The 15,881-nt window shown below is 36.6% G+C and overlaps 1 protein-coding gene across 1 annotated transcript in view; it reads left to right on the forward strand.

Annotated features, from left to right (window-relative positions):
• The window catches only part of ANKS1B (ankyrin repeat and sterile alpha motif domain containing 1B), a 367,766-nt gene that overhangs the window by 217,877 nt on the left and 134,008 nt on the right, over positions 1-15,881 (forward strand). Inside the window, exon 3 of the mRNA XM_053718773.1 lies at positions 6,507-6,653. Within this exon, the coding sequence (XP_053574748.1) occupies positions 6,507-6,653 (147 nt within the window). The remainder of the gene's footprint in view (positions 1-6,506; positions 6,654-15,881) is intronic.

Below are 15,881 nucleotides of genomic sequence, written 5' to 3' on the forward strand. Positions count from 1 at the left end.
TGGCAGGCTTTTGAGTGTCCTTGCAAAGAAAGGTGGCTATATTGGTCACTGATTTGTTTTTGTTTTGTTTTTGAATGTCAGAAATGTATATTTGTGAATGTTGAGATGTTATATTGGTTTCACTGGTAAAAATAAATAATTGAAATGGGTATATATTTCTTTTTTGTTAAGTTGCCTAATAATTATGCACAGTAATAGTCACCTGCACACACAGATATCCTCCTAAAATAGCTAAAACTAAAAACAAACTGAAAACTACTTAGCTTTGATATTAATTAGTTTTTTGGGTTCATTGAGAACATGGTTGTTGTTCAATAATAAAATTAATCCTCAAAAATACAACTTGCCTAATAATTCTGCACTCCCTGTATATCTATGTTAAAGCCCTTTGTAGCCCTATTTTTTCTATTACCTGAGACCTCATATCTTTGAGCCCTTTAATGCAATTTTTTTAATATCATTTTTTTTATCACACAGTGTTATTATGATTGAAACTATAGTTTACATGTATTTTTTATGTGTTTTTTGTGCAATTTTTTTGTTTCGCGTAACAGTTAAACAGAGCTCTGAAGTTGTGTGTTAAATTCAATCATGCTCAAGGAAACTTGTTTAATTTCAACTCTTAATATGCGCGCTATTGACGACTTTCGCAAAGAGCAGCAATATTGCGCCACTCATAATCTCGCCCGTAGTATTTTTGCTTTCCTCTGTCTAGGTTAACACACATATTTTCAAATGAATTACAAATGAAGCAGAGGTGCCAATAATAGAAGTAAATAAGAAACAGACAGCTAGATTACGAGTTTTGAGCGCTATAGGGAAATTAACGACCACCACAAAAGCAGCAGTTTTTAACCTCCCTTTAGCGCTGCTATTACAGGTTTTGTAAAACCCAGCTTGCGTGGGCGATATGGTGGCGTTGAGCTCCATACCTCACCCAAATACAAGTAGTGTTTTGACGTGCTCGTGGATGAAGACTTCTGCTGCCTGGATGAGGATGAATGTCCGGTCTTCGAAAACTGTAAGTGGATCGTCGGGGCAGGGGTTAGTGTTAGGTTTTTATAAGGGTTTATTGGGTTGGTTTTATTTTTAGAGTAGGGTTTTGGGCAATGTAAAAGAGCTAAATGCCTTTTTAAGGGCAATGCCCATCCAAATGCCCTTTTCAGGGCAATGGTTAGCTTAGGTTTATTTAGATAGAATTGTATTTGGGGGGTTTGGTTGTGTGGATGATGGGTTTTACTGTTGGGGGGTTGTTTGTATATATATATTTTTTTTTTTAAATGTATTTTTATTGAGTTAAAAATAGCTTTTTCAATACAGTCATATCGGAAAAGATACAAATTATACACATCCTGTAGGGATAACACATATCAAGCAAATACAATACATCATGTGGAAACATCAACACGCATCAAACCAACAGGGTATAGTATTCTGGTTACCTCATTTTTTGAGATTGTTGGATCGTAATGTCCTCCAAGCAAACAGGCCCACTTAGGGGGCCAGAAACCTTAGCCAGTCACTGAGGACCCAAAAACAAAGCTAAAATCAAAGAGTCTAGTGTCAATGTGTATGAAATAGCGGCAAAGTTGGGAATCCATAGATAATATCGAAATATAGAAGCACAGCAGTGTACTTAAGTTACTCTTAGTTAATGTATTATAGTCAACTCGGTAAACTGGTAGAGGTGTTATATTGATATGGGCTTCTGCTACTACTGCAAACATGGTTAGACACAAACATTGAACATTATTAAATACACAAGTTCACCACTCTGTGCCAGAAAAATAAAACTGTAGTGACTGCTTCTCACATAACTCTGTAAATTAGTAGGGAAGTAAATGTAGCTATTCACCCTAGAACAGCTAGTACAAGATGAGTAAGACTATGTATCTAAGGTTGCAAGCTCAGGAAGATGAGTAATCTAGCTGGAGAAAATACATGGGAATCACATATATTAATCGCTCAAAATCTTCGAACTTTGATCATCATATCAGCAGTTCTAACACATTTGTCAAACATATAAACAAGCTAACATCAATATTAAGATTATGATAGCAAACAGTCTGTAGACATTAGACACAAAACAATCCTAACAAATCTATTTATTGTAAACATCCGGAGAGCCCTTTTTCACACTCATATAGGTGTAGGATACGGTAAGGACTCTGTGGACAGGGCAGAGACTACCTAACTCTGCCAAAAGGGGTGCGGAGGATAAGGTAATTATCCCTTCCCACACAGTTAAAAAAAAGGGGAGGGGAAGAGGGGCGAGAAGGGGGGGAAGGAAGTGGAAACAGAAGGTTGGGCAGGGAAGGGAAGGAGGGAGTGGGAGAGGGGAAAAGAAGGAGGGGGAGAAGGGGGGAAAAGAGGGAAGGGAGAAGAAAGGGAAGGGGGGAAAGAGGGAAGAAGGGAAAGGGGGCGAGAAAGGGAAGGGGGGATGGAAGGGAAGGAGGATAGAAAGGAAGGGAAGGGAAGGGTGGGAAGGGAGGGGGGAAGGGTGGGAAGGGAGGGGGGAAAGGAAGAAAGGGGGGAAAAGGGAGGGCGGGGAGGGGGAAGGGTGCGAAGCCTAAAATGGTAAAAAAGTCCCACTCAATAAGCAAACAGTGGTTCTCAAGTCATTTTCAGATGTAAATACTTTCCCTCTCATCAGTGCATAATCTCAGAAAGGGGCCGCAATAGAGATGAGGGGATTGTCCTTCTACAGGGCATATATGGAAAAGGGAACCCAACCAGACCTCTAATAGGGCCCTAAGGTTATTAAATTCGATGGTAACCTGAGCACATATCAAAATTAACTAGGTTAGTTCTATATTGTTGATTATATGCTATAAAAGCATCACTCTCTTCAGCTCTCAGGGTACCCACTTTACAAGGTCATATAGGTAAGCCTACACCCCACTAGGGTTTAGTAATGCAAAGGCCCACATACATCGTTTATAGGTGAAGATCAAACGTCTAGGCGATCCAGAGCTGGGGATGTGACTAGGACACTAGACTGACCCTTATTCTCATAAATTTGGCTACAGTGATCTAGATTTTATCATATTCATGTTACTTAGTGTAATAGCTATATTGCTAAATCAGCCCAAGGGCTTCATAAACATAGTATACAGTGTGTAGTGAATGTGCTCAAGTAATTACAGGATTTAAAATCATCAGACAACATCTTAATGTCCTGAGATTCAGATCCGCTTTTAATAACTTCTCCTCAGCCCACTCCCTTCCTGCAGGCTAGTGAGGAAGCTGAACCGCCAGGTTCTCTACATCCAGCTGAGGCAAGTCCCGTTACTGCTGATCTCATATGTAAGAGCCTATTCAGGGCCCGAAATGGGTGAGCAGCAACGTCTCTATCTTGAGAGCCCGCAATCAGAAAGACAGCCTGAACCTCACGTCCAAAAACCGGGGCCAGATGAAGGAGAGTCTCCGCGTAGGTCAGCATGTGGTTGATGCCCCCATTCTCTAGGGGGAATGAGCAAAAAGGAAGTTGCCGGTCTTGAAAGCCATCTCCAGGCTCCACAAGCTCTGCCGCTATAGGCATAGGACCGGTTCCCACTGCTGTGTCTGACTGGGTAGGAGATTGCAAATAGTCGGCTCTACTCGCTCTCATGATAGTCATATCTTGACTTAATTGCGATGCCTGGCCGGAAGAGTATGGCGCAGTTGTTTGATGGCTGACAGAGGCCACCTCCCCCGCCGCCATTTCTGTAGTAGCCGAGCCCCGACTTCCAACAAACTGCATTTTCAGCAAGAGGTTATCAAACCTGGCCAGTATTGCAGACTCGTAGCTCTCGAATAAAGCTTGTAATGAGCTCTTAACATCCGACATCCTGAGTAGTGGGTAGTTCTCACCAGTACAGACAGCAATGCCTCGTAATGTTGTGCAGGGTTAACTACACCTCGATAGAGTATTGATTATCCATTTCTAGTTGTAAATGACCCCTTTAGCCTCTATGACCTCAGGCTGATATCATGAATCCTCCAGCAATAAGGGTCCGATTGCGGCAAGTGTTTCACCGGCTCTGGCGGTCATGGCCTGAGGGCCCATTACTAAGATGTTACTAGAGTCTCCGAATTTTCCTTATTCTCACCCACTGCGGGCAAATCCGCTGCAACCAAGCTGGGCTTTCCGCTTCAAGGGTGATTTAAGGCAGTTTTGTGTGGAATATCATTAGTTTTAGCTTATTTATGTTTAATTATGTCAGGAGCTATGGTCCCACACGTCTGCTCTGCTAGCTAGTTGGCTCCGCCTCCTTGTATATTTTTTTACATGTAAAAGAACTGATTTCTTTGGGGCAATGCCCCGCAAAAGGACCTTTTAAGGGCCATTGGCAGTTTAGCGTAGGCTAGGTTTTTTTTTTTTATTTTGGGTGGGCTTTTTTATTTTGGTAGGGCTATTAGATTAGGAGTAATTCGTTTTTATTTTTGATAATTTCGTTTTTTATTTTGTGTAATTTAGTGTTTATTTTTTTGTAATTTAGATAATTGTATTTTATTAATTTAATTTATTTTATTTTATTGTAATGTTAGGTTTTAGTGTAAGGCAGGTTAGGTTTTATTTTACAGGTAAGTTTGTATTTATTTTAACTAGGTAGTTAGTAAATTGTTAATAACTATTTACTAACTAGTCTTCCTAGTTAAAATAAATACAAACTTACCTGTGTAAAAAAATAAAACCTAAGCTAGCTACAATATAACTATTTGTTATTTTTTAGCTAGCTTATTTTTTTTAAGATAAGTATGTATTTAGTTTTCAATAGGTTATTTAGGTAATAATTGTAAGTTTTATTTAGAATTATTTGAATTATATTTGTTAGGGGGTGTTAGGGTTAGGTTAGGGTTAGACTTAGGCTTAGGGTTACGTTAGGGTTAGGTTTAGGGGTTAATATATTTATGTAGTGATGCGGGAGAGCGGCGGTTTAGGGGTTAATAGGTTTATTATAGTGGTGGTGTGGGCGGATGGCAGATTAGGAGTTAATAATATTTAAATAGTGTTTGCGATGCGGGAGTGCGGCGGTTTAGGGGTTAATAAGTTTATTATAGTGGCAACAATGTCGGGGAGCGGCGGAATAGGGGTCAATACATTTTTAAGTGGTGCGATGTCCAGAGCGGCAGATTAGTGGTTAATAATTTTATTTAAGTGTTTGCGATGCGGGAGGGCCTCGGTTTAGGGGTTAATAGGTAGTTTATGGGTGTTAGTGTACTTTTTAGCACTTTAGTTATGAGTTTTATGGTACAGCTTTGTAACGTAAAACTCATAACTACTGAGTTTAGATGGCGGTACAGATCTTGTCGGTTACAGAGTGTACCGCTTACTTTTTGGCCTCCCAGGCAAACTTGTAATACCGGCGCTATTAAAGTCCCATTGAAAAAGGAATTTTTTAAAAGTGCGGTACTGATGTTGCGTGACGGACAAAAAGGTGTGCGGTACACCTATACCCGCAAGACTTGTAATAGCGGCGTTAGGGAAAAAGCATTGTTATGAAGCATAACAATGCTTTTTCACTCATAACGCAAAACTCGTAATCTAGCTGATATTGAATTTTAAAAGTTTGACTTTAGAGTCCCTTTAAACTAAGGTATTTTCTATGTAACATATTTTAAGAAGCATTTCCATTTTGGTTATCAAATCTGCTTCATTCTCTTGGTGTACATTTTTAAAGAGTAAACCGAGGGAGGCTTAGGAGCGTGCATGTCTTTAAAACACTATTTCAGCAGTGTTTGCAACAATGATCGTAGCAATGTTATATCTTGTTGCAAACAGTGTTGCCATAGAGTGCTAAAGATTTGAGATTACCTAGGTGAACTCTTCAACAAAAAATACCAAGCAAATGATACAGATTTGATGATAGAAGTAAATGTAATTTTTTTCTTTCTACATTGCATGCTGTTTGAATTATAAAAGTTTTTCATGATTCAGACAGTGAATGCAATTTTAAGCAACTTTGTAGTTTACTCTTTTTATCAAATTTTCTTCATTCTCTTGGTATCTTTATTTGAAAAAGCAGGAATGTAAGCTTACGAGCCGGCCCATCTTTAGTTCAGCACCTGGGTACAGCGTGCTGATTGGTGGCTAAATGTACCCACCAATCAGTAAGCGCTATCCAGGGTTCTGAACCAAAAATGGGCTGGCTTGTAAGCTTACATTCCTGCTTTTTCAAATAAAGATACCAAGAAAACGATGAAAAATTGATTATAGGAGTAAATTAGATAGTTGCTTAAAATTGCATTCACTACCTGAATCATGAAAGAAAAAAATTGGGTTCAGTATCCCTTAAAATTTGACTTTACTATCTCTTTACATTGTTTTTTTGTATGTAACAATATATTGGTTAGCAAGTTTTGGGCCATTATTTGCAATTTGTATAGCCGTGATGCCTTTTCCCTATTTATTTTTTTTAAAACTTTCTTTCACATATTTTGCTGTTTTGTATGTACTGTACTAAAGAAATCACTTGTGTTAACATAAACTTTTACTAAATTTACCTGCTACTCATTACTTTTAGAGTAAATATGATTTTCAGACAGGAGATTGGAGTGAACCGTCCATTGCTCTACGAGCCCCAAATGAAACCACTGGATCCATACCTTTCCAATATTGGCAGCACCATCCAGAAAAGCTAATCTTCCAAGCATGTGACTATAAAGCATATGTAAGTATCTCTCTCTTTAATTATTTTGCTCTATCTGGTTACAACATGTGTTATACCGAAATAGTTTCAACAACTTTAAAGTTTTACTTAACGTATTTCAGATGTGTTTTCCCCAGTGGTTGTTGATCAATATGGAAAGTACTGTTTATAGTTTATTACGTTATGCACATCATTTTAATATTTTTCCATAAATCCATTGCTCTGTTTTATGGAGGGCACAGACAGATTTCTAACTTTATGAGTGGTAAGTTTCTTAAAAGTAAATTATTCAACTGAAGTTACAGGGTAAGTTTATTTATTTATTTTCTTAAGAATTTTCTTTTATTTCTCAATCTTTAATTTGCTGGCTAATACCTTTACTTCTCTGTAAAAACATAGGAAATAGTTGCAGCGTGTAATGTTCAGCTTTTAAGCTCTACGTGTGAGCAAATCTTTATTCTGCGCACAAAAGATTTAGAATTCCTGTGGATATGATTTTCTTGTTATAATTCCTTATATTTAACGAGTTTCTTTTCACTAGTCTATATTGTTAGTTCCATCATGTCATTATTTAAGAAATTTAGCTTCATCGTCGAGATACATAGATGCAGAAAAAAAGTCTGGGTTCTTAAAAAAATTCTATATATCAGTTACAGTAGGTAGCATATTTTGCTAAATGAAACTTGCTAATATAACAAGATTAATATATGAACAGTACTGTTATTAGATTAATATGAATGTGGTTTGATTATAGAAAATATATCATAATTCAAGAAATCTTACTACAACTAGTTAATACTAAATAGAAGAATGTTTAAAGGGATACTGAACCTAAATGTTTTCTTTTGTGATTCTGAAAGAGCATGCAATTTTAAGCAACTTTCAAATTTACTTCTGTTATCAATTTTTCTTCATTCTCTTGATATCTTTATTTGATAAAGAAGGCATCTAAGCTAAGGAGCCAGCAAATTTGTGGTTCAGAACCATGGACAGCATTTGTTTATTGGTGCTGTCCAATCAGCAAGGACAACCCAGGTTGTTCACCAAAAATGAGCCGGCATCTAAACTTAAATTATTGCTTTTTAAATAAACATACCAAGAGAATGAAGAAAATTTGATAATAGGAGTACATTAGAAAGTTGCTTAAAATTGCATGCTCTATCTGAATCACGAAAGAAAAAATTTGGGTACAGTGTCCCTTTAATTAAAGATAAAAAAGACATTCAAGTTGAAAATTAAATTTAATGGATGTGTTTCCTGAAATGATATATTATTAGTGTCTTAAAGAGACATGATTCAGATAGAGCAATTATAAACACTTTTCCAATTTACTTCTATTAACAATTTGCCTAATTCTCTTGGTATCCTTTGTTGAAGGAGCAGTAATGCACTACTGAGAGATAGCTGAACACATTGGGTAACCCAGTGATAAGAAACATATGTGTGCAGCTAGCTCCCAGTAGTACACTGCTGCTCCTGAGTCTACCATGATATGCTTTTCAACAAAAGATACCAACTGAACAAAGCAGACTAAATAATACAAAAAAATTGGAAAGTAAACTTTATTTTGACTTTAAGGTTATTAGATAGAGAAATACATAAGTAGCAGAATAGAGTTAAAGAGAAAGAGAGAGAATGGGAAGAGTTTGGAAGGGAAAAACAATGTGTGCAGACAAAAAAAATGTTTTGGTTTAATTAATATTTAGGTGAAAAAAGGGCTCGTTAAATACTCCTTTTTCTTTTCTTGTATATTGGGGGATGTCTTAGAACCAATCATATGCCAAATATTCAGCCCCATAGACTAATAAATGAGTGTGGCTCCCACTTCTCTGCTTAAAGGGACATAATATTTTTTTCTGTTCCATCCTAAAAATATATTACAGTGCATTGTTCCTGTGCTGAATGAACTGATGTTTTTATGTGGGATTTGTTTCCTATCAGCCAGAGAGCAAGAGTCCCTGGACCCAGATGCTCAGTGTCAGACACTTCCTGTTAGTTTCATTTTAACCTCTTAAGAGCCTTTTACTATAAAGAATTACATTTCACTGGTCTTGTTGACAGTGGTGGGACTCAGCTATTTCCGACTGTTTCCTGGAATGAGACCTGCACTGTTAGAGGTCTAAAACCCCTTAAAGGGACATGAAACCCCACATTTTTCTTTCATGATTCAGATAGAGGGGTCGATTTATTAAGCAGCGGATGCTGCATTAAAGCCCCATCGTTTTAGGTCCGACTGAAACGGAAGTTAAGAAGCAGAGGTCGTAAGATCGCTGCACCTTAACTTCTCTGCCACCTTTTAGGTGGGAGACTGAAATCATCCCGATCCAATCCGATCGGGATGATTAGACGGCCCCTGCTAGCATCCGATTGGCCACCAGTAAGCAGGGGGCGGCATTGCACAAGCATTTCACTAGAAATGCTTGTGCAATGTTAAATGCCGACAGTGTATGCTGTCGGCATTTAGTGAGGTCGAGCGAACATGATTTGCTAGACCATTAATAAATCTACCACAGAGAATACAATTTTAAACAACTTTCTAATTTACTTCTATTATCCAATTTGTTTCATTCTCTTGGTATCATTTGTTGAAGGAGCTGCAATGCACTAATGGTTTCTAACTGAACTCATGGGTGAGCCAATGACAATCTGTGTGTATATATATATATATATATATATATATATATATATATATATATATATATATATATATATATATATATATATATATATATATACACGGTATATGCAGCCACCAATCAGCAGCTAGAACCTAGGTTATTTGCTGCTCCTGAGCTTACCTAGATAAACCTTTCAGCAAAGGATATCAAGAGAAGGAAGCAAATTAAATAATAGAAGTAAATTGGAAAGTTGTTTAAAATTGTATGCTCTGTCTAAATCATGAATGTCTTATTAAGACTTTGCTGTCCCTTTAATGACACACGAAATACAGGGCGTTCATCCATGTCATTAAAAAGACATGAAACCCAAAAATTCTCTTCCATGATTCAGACAGAGCTTACAATTTAAAAAAAGTTACCAATTTACTTCTATTATGAAATTTGCATCATTCTTCTGTTATTCTTTGTTGAAGAGATATCTGGATATTGAAGAGCTATCTGGATAGGTAGCATGCACAAGTCTGCAACATGACATGACCGGAATTAGTGCTGCCATCTAGTTCTCTTGCACATTTTTAACATTATTGGAAAACTGCTGCCATATATTGCTGCAGACAATCTTGAATTTACCTTCTTGCTTTTCAACAAAGGAAAAGAAGTAAACTAAGAACATTTGATAATAGAAGGAAATTGGATAGTTGTTTAAAAGTGTATGTTCTATCTGACTCATGATAGAAAATGTTTGTTTTTATGTCCATTTAGGTGGTTACATTTAAACAGCTTTTACTTTTAACATTTACATCATAGAAAAATGTTGAGTAAGATGTCTCTTTAAGTCTCAAATGATCCTCAAAGACAGAGCTATTCTAAATGCATCATTTGTCCCTGTGGATAAATTAGTTTTGAACTTGAATGACTCTTTGCACAATAAGGTTTTTGTAAAGTCGCACTTAAGGCTATATAGAAAGTTAGTCAAACTAATGTTCATCATCATATAAAGAATATGTTATGCACTATGATGCATGGCTTAAAGGGACATTCCAGTCAAAATTTTAATGCACATAGATTTATTACATCTTTGAATAGAAACATATTTGCAATATACATGTATTGGCAAAAATGCTTCTAGTCAAGGTTATCACTGGTTTAGTCTTAATATTTTTCTCTGCACGTGCATGTGAAACATAGCTAAATATTGTCACTGCACCCACATTTTAAATACTGCAGCTGCTCCTTTCATCAGTGGTGCTTCTATCATATCAGCAATTAACAAATTGAGTCATTACCAGATGGTATAAGCACCTTAGGCTCTCTGAGCAAGTGCTCTGTTTAAAATGCTGGTGCACGGTGCATACTTAAATACACTTTTGAAACAGCTATAGCTTTTATTAGAAGCATTTTTGCTAATGCATGTATAAAACAAAATTGCTTCTGTTCATTGCCGAAATGTACCCATGTGGTTTCCAATTTCGGCTGGAATATCTCTTTAAGGCTATATAGAAAGTTAGTCAAACTAATGTTCATCATCATATAAAGAATATGTTATGCACTATGATGCATGGCTTAAGATGTACAGCACATCAAAATGATTCCGCTAGAGCATACAATTTTAAATATCTTTTTAATGAATGACTATTATAACATTTTTGTTGTTCATTTGGTATCTTTTGTTATACAGCGGGGACGTAAGCTCAGGGGCATACCCATGTGTGGAGCACTATATTTGCAAGAGCACTAGATAGGAGCACTATTTCCTGTCATGTAGTGCTCCAGACACCTATCTAAGTATCTCTTCAATAAAGAATATCATGGGAATGAAGCAAATTTGATAAAAGAACTAAATTGTAAACTTTATAAGTAGTGATGTCGCGAATTGTTTGCCGGCGAATAGTTCCCGGCGAACATAGCTTGTTCGCGTTCGCTGCAGTGGGCGAACATATGCGATGTTCGATCCGCCCCCTATTCATCATCATTAAGTAATACTTTGACCCTGTACCTCACAGTCAGCAGACACATTCCAGCCAATCAGCAGCAGACCCTCCCTCCCAGACCCTCCCACCTCCTAGACAGCATCCATTTTAGATTCATTCGGAAGCTGCATTCTTAGTGAGAGGAGGGACAGTGTAGCTGCTGCTGATTTAATAGGGAAATCTATAGCTAGGCTAGTGTATTTAGTGTCCACTACAGTCCTGAAGGACTCATATGATCTCTGCTGTAAGGACAGCACCCCAAAAAGCCCTTTTTAGGGCTGCTTTTTTTTTTTCCTGTGTAATCTAATTGCAGTTGCCTGCCTGCCAGCGTGTGTTAGGCTTACAGCGTATACTGTGCCCACTTGCCCAGTGCCACCACTCATATCTGGTGTAACAGTAGTGTAGATTTAAAAAAAAAAAAACACTTTTTTGTCTGTGTTAAATAATAGCAGTCAGTTTCCTTCACACGTGTGCGTTTAAGTGCCTGCCTGCCAGGGCACAGTGTCACCCCAGTGCCACCACTCATATCTGGTGTAACAGTAGTGTAGATTTAAAAAAAAACAACACTTTTTTGACTGTGTTAAATAATAGCAGTCAGTTTCCTTCACATGTGTGCGTTTCAGTGCCTGCCTGCCAGGGCACAGTGTCACCCCAGTGCAACTCATATCTGGTGTAACAGTAGTGTAGATTTAAAAAAATGGGGAGTTTGCGGTTGTGTAAATGGACTGTTTGCGGTTGCTTGCGGTGCGTTAAAGGGACAGTCTAGGCCAAAATAATCTTTCATGATTCAGATAGAGCATGTAATTTTAAACAATTTTCCAATTTGCTTTTTTCACCAATTTTTCTTTGTTCTCTTGGTATTCTTAGTTGAAAGCTTAACCTAGGAGGTTCATATGCTAATTTCTTAGACCTTGAAGCCCACCTCTTTCAGATTGCATTTTAACAGTTTTTCACCACTAGAGGGTGTTAGTTCACGTATTTCATATAGATAACACTGTGCTTGTGCACGAGAAGTTATCTGGGAGCAGGCACTGATTGGCTAGACTGCAAGTCTCTCAAAAGAACTGAAAAAAGGGGCAGTTTGCAGAGGCTTAGATACAAGATAATCACAGAGGTTAAAAGTATATTATTATAAATGTGTTAGTTATGCAAAACTGGGAAATGGGTAATAAAGGGATTGTCTATCTTTTAAAACAATAAAAATTCTGGTGTAGACTGTCCCTTTAAACAGGGAGTTTGGTCTGTCACTGTGAAGCGGGTGTAACCCTTACACTACTTGATCGATACAACATCATACCTGATGTTTTAAAGCACGTTGTACCAAACAATTTAGCAATGTTAGGTGATTTATGCCCTTTATGGATTAAAACCAGACTCTGCATCAACTTTGTAATTTTCCATGGGAGTTTTGCCATGGATCCCCCTCCGGCCTGCCACAGTCCAGGTGTTAGAACCCTTGAAACAACTTTTCCATCACTATTGTGGCCAGAAAGAGTCCCTGTGGGTTTTAAAATTCGCCTGCCTATTGAAGTCTATGGCGGTTCGCCGGGTTCGCCCGTTCACGAACAGTTGTGGAAGTGCACGTCCGCCGTTCGCGAACACAAAATTTTAGGTTCGCAACATCACTATTTAGAAGATTTTATGCTCTGTCTGACTCACAAAAGAACATTTTGGGGTTTCATATCCCTTTAACTCCACTATTTTTTTTATTTTTTTTTTTTAAATGAAGCGTAACAGTTCGGATGTGGCATTCATATGTTTTGCTAACATTTAAGTTTACTTTACAATTTAATATAAAGCATTTAGGCAAAAATGTGAAGATTTAACAAATGTTGAATTTACCCATTCCTATTTTCAAGTCAAATGTGGATTATAATGCAAAATAATCTGACATTCCGACTACTTTTTAGTGTAGAGGTAGTCTAGTTGTAATGTATTTATTGTGCAGTAATATGTTTGTCTAAAGACTTTATAAGTTGTAGCGAGCACATGAATTCTTAAGTTGCTGACCTGGTTGATTCAAGGCTCCAAGCATTGCCAAGTTCCGTCCTGCTATTGCAAAGTCCTATTATTTCATTCAGCAAATATTTATTAATATTCAATGGACAGAATTTTACACTATATACATTTCAAACTTGAAAGTGCTCCTTTTGGTTAGTGTGATCTTCTTTGAGGGATTCAAGGGAACCTGCATATAATATTTGTTGTACTTAACATACAAATTTGGAGTGATTCATTTTCTTAAAATGACAAAACAGCAACAATTTATTTTTAGGAAGCAACAATGAGTAGTCATAGTAAGCCTTTGCCAACATGCATATTGTAAAGCCACTTGTCATTTCATAATGAATTGTTTTCAATCAGATAGATTATGAGTTTTGCGTTATGAGTGAAAAACCATTGTTATGGCCCATAACGATGCTTTTTCCCTACCGCTGCTATTACAAGTAAATTGCTGTACCGCACACTTTTTTGGTCGTCACGCAACGTCAGTACCACACTTTAAAAAAATGTTCAATGGGATTTCCATAGCGCCGGTATTACAAGTTTTGCTGTGAGGCCAAAAAGTGAGAGGTACAGCCTAAAATGACAATATCCGTACCGCCATATAAAGTCAGTAGTTATGAGTTTTACGCTACAAAGCTGTAGCATAAAACTCATAACTAAACTGTCACAAAGTACACTAACATCCATAAACTACCTATTAACCCCTAAACTGAGGCCCTCCCGCATCGCAAATACTATATTAAACTTTATTCAACACACAAGGATAACAAGGGCACTATATAGGCAAGCTCCTCACTAGTTTCAATTATTTAAGATACTGTATTTAGTTTATAGTATCTATATTTTATATTCCTTTGAGGAGTGGTGCTAGCATCTGATACTGAACTTGCAACAAGATTGGGATATTCTCCCTAGAAAGAAATGCTATATAGCACTCTCTGCCCAGACTGGGGTAGAGCCACTGATACCTTTAAAATTTAACTTTTATTATTCACTTTAAAAAATGGGTGAACACAAACAAATTAAAATGTCTCTATCTCTAAATAGCTGATGTCAAAAGCTTCAGGTTATTACCAAATTATTCAAGTAACCGGTTGATTCCCAAATACTTTTATATATAGTTATATTAGATCAATCGGTATTCCCTTGTATTGGTCAAGTAAAATTGGTAGGAGCTTAGTAATGGGTGTTTATTTCGTTTGAATGTCTCATATATTTTTTGAGGCTTGTATTGGTGTAAAATTGGTTTGAATTGAGCCTGAGTGACAGTAGGGATTATCAACTTTTATTCACGTTTATACATAGATTTCAGTTGTGGTTGAGTGTTTTAAAGATTTGTTTTTCTTGGTTATGTTGGTGTGCAGATGCCCTGGTTTGGGTATCCCTTACATTCAGATTTTTTGTGTGTATTCCAATTTTTCTATTATTCTATGTATAAACGTGAATAAAAGTTGATAATCCCTACTGTCACTCAGGCTCAATTCAAACCAATTTTACACCAATACAAGCCTCAAAAAATATATGAGACATTCAAACGAAATAAACACCCATTACTAAGCTCCTACCAATTTTACTTGACCAATACAAGGGAATACCGATTGATCTAATATAACTATATATAAAAGTATTTGGGAATCAACCGGTTACTTGAATAATTTGGTAATAACCTGAAGCTTTTGACATCAGCTATTTAGAGATAGAGACATTTTAATTTGTTTGTGTTCACCCATTTTTTAAAGTGAATAATAAAAGTTAAATTTTAAAGGTATCAGTGGCTCTACCCCAGTCTGGGCAGAGAGTGCTATGTAGCATTTCTTTCTAGGGAGAATATCCCAATCTTGTTGCAAACTATATTAAACTTATTAACCCCTAATCTGCCGCTACCGACATCGCCGCCACTTAAAAAATATATTAACCCCTATTCCACCGCTCCCCGACATTGTCGCCACTATAATTAAAATCTTAACCCCTAAACCATCACCCTCCCGCATCAAAAAATCTATTTAAATATAATTAACCCCTAATCTGCCGCCCGCCTACTCCGCCGCTATAATAAACCTATTAACCCCTAACCCTCCTAACTTAAATATAATTAAAATAAATCTAAATAAAACCTACTATTATTACCTAAATAATTCCTATTTAAAACTAAATACAAACTTACCTATAAAATAAAAACCAAGCTAGCTACAAAATAACTAATATTTACATTGTATCTATCTTAGGTTTTATTTTTATTTCACAGCTAAGCTTCTATTTATTTTAATAAGGTAGACTAGTTAGTAAATAGTTATTAACTATTTACTAACTACCTAGTTAAAATAAATACAAATTTACCTGTAAAATAAAACCTAACCTGAGTTACACTAACACCTAACATTACAATACAATTAAATAAATTAAATTAACAAAATACAATTATCTAAATTACAAAAAATTAAAAATAAACACTACATTACACAAAATTAAAAAAGAAATTATCAAAAATAAAAACGAATTACTCCTAATCTAATAGCCCTATCAAAATAAAAAAGCCCCCAAAATAAAAAAAAACACCTAGCCTACACTAAACTGCCAATGGTCCTTAAAAGGGCCTTTTGCAGGGGAATTGCCCCAAAGAAATCAGCTCTTTTACCTGTAAAAAAAAATACAAT

This window comes from Bombina bombina, chromosome 6 (assembly GCF_027579735.1).
Source record: "Bombina bombina isolate aBomBom1 chromosome 6, aBomBom1.pri, whole genome shotgun sequence".
Lineage (NCBI taxonomy): Eukaryota > Metazoa > Chordata > Amphibia > Anura > Bombinatoridae > Bombina > Bombina bombina.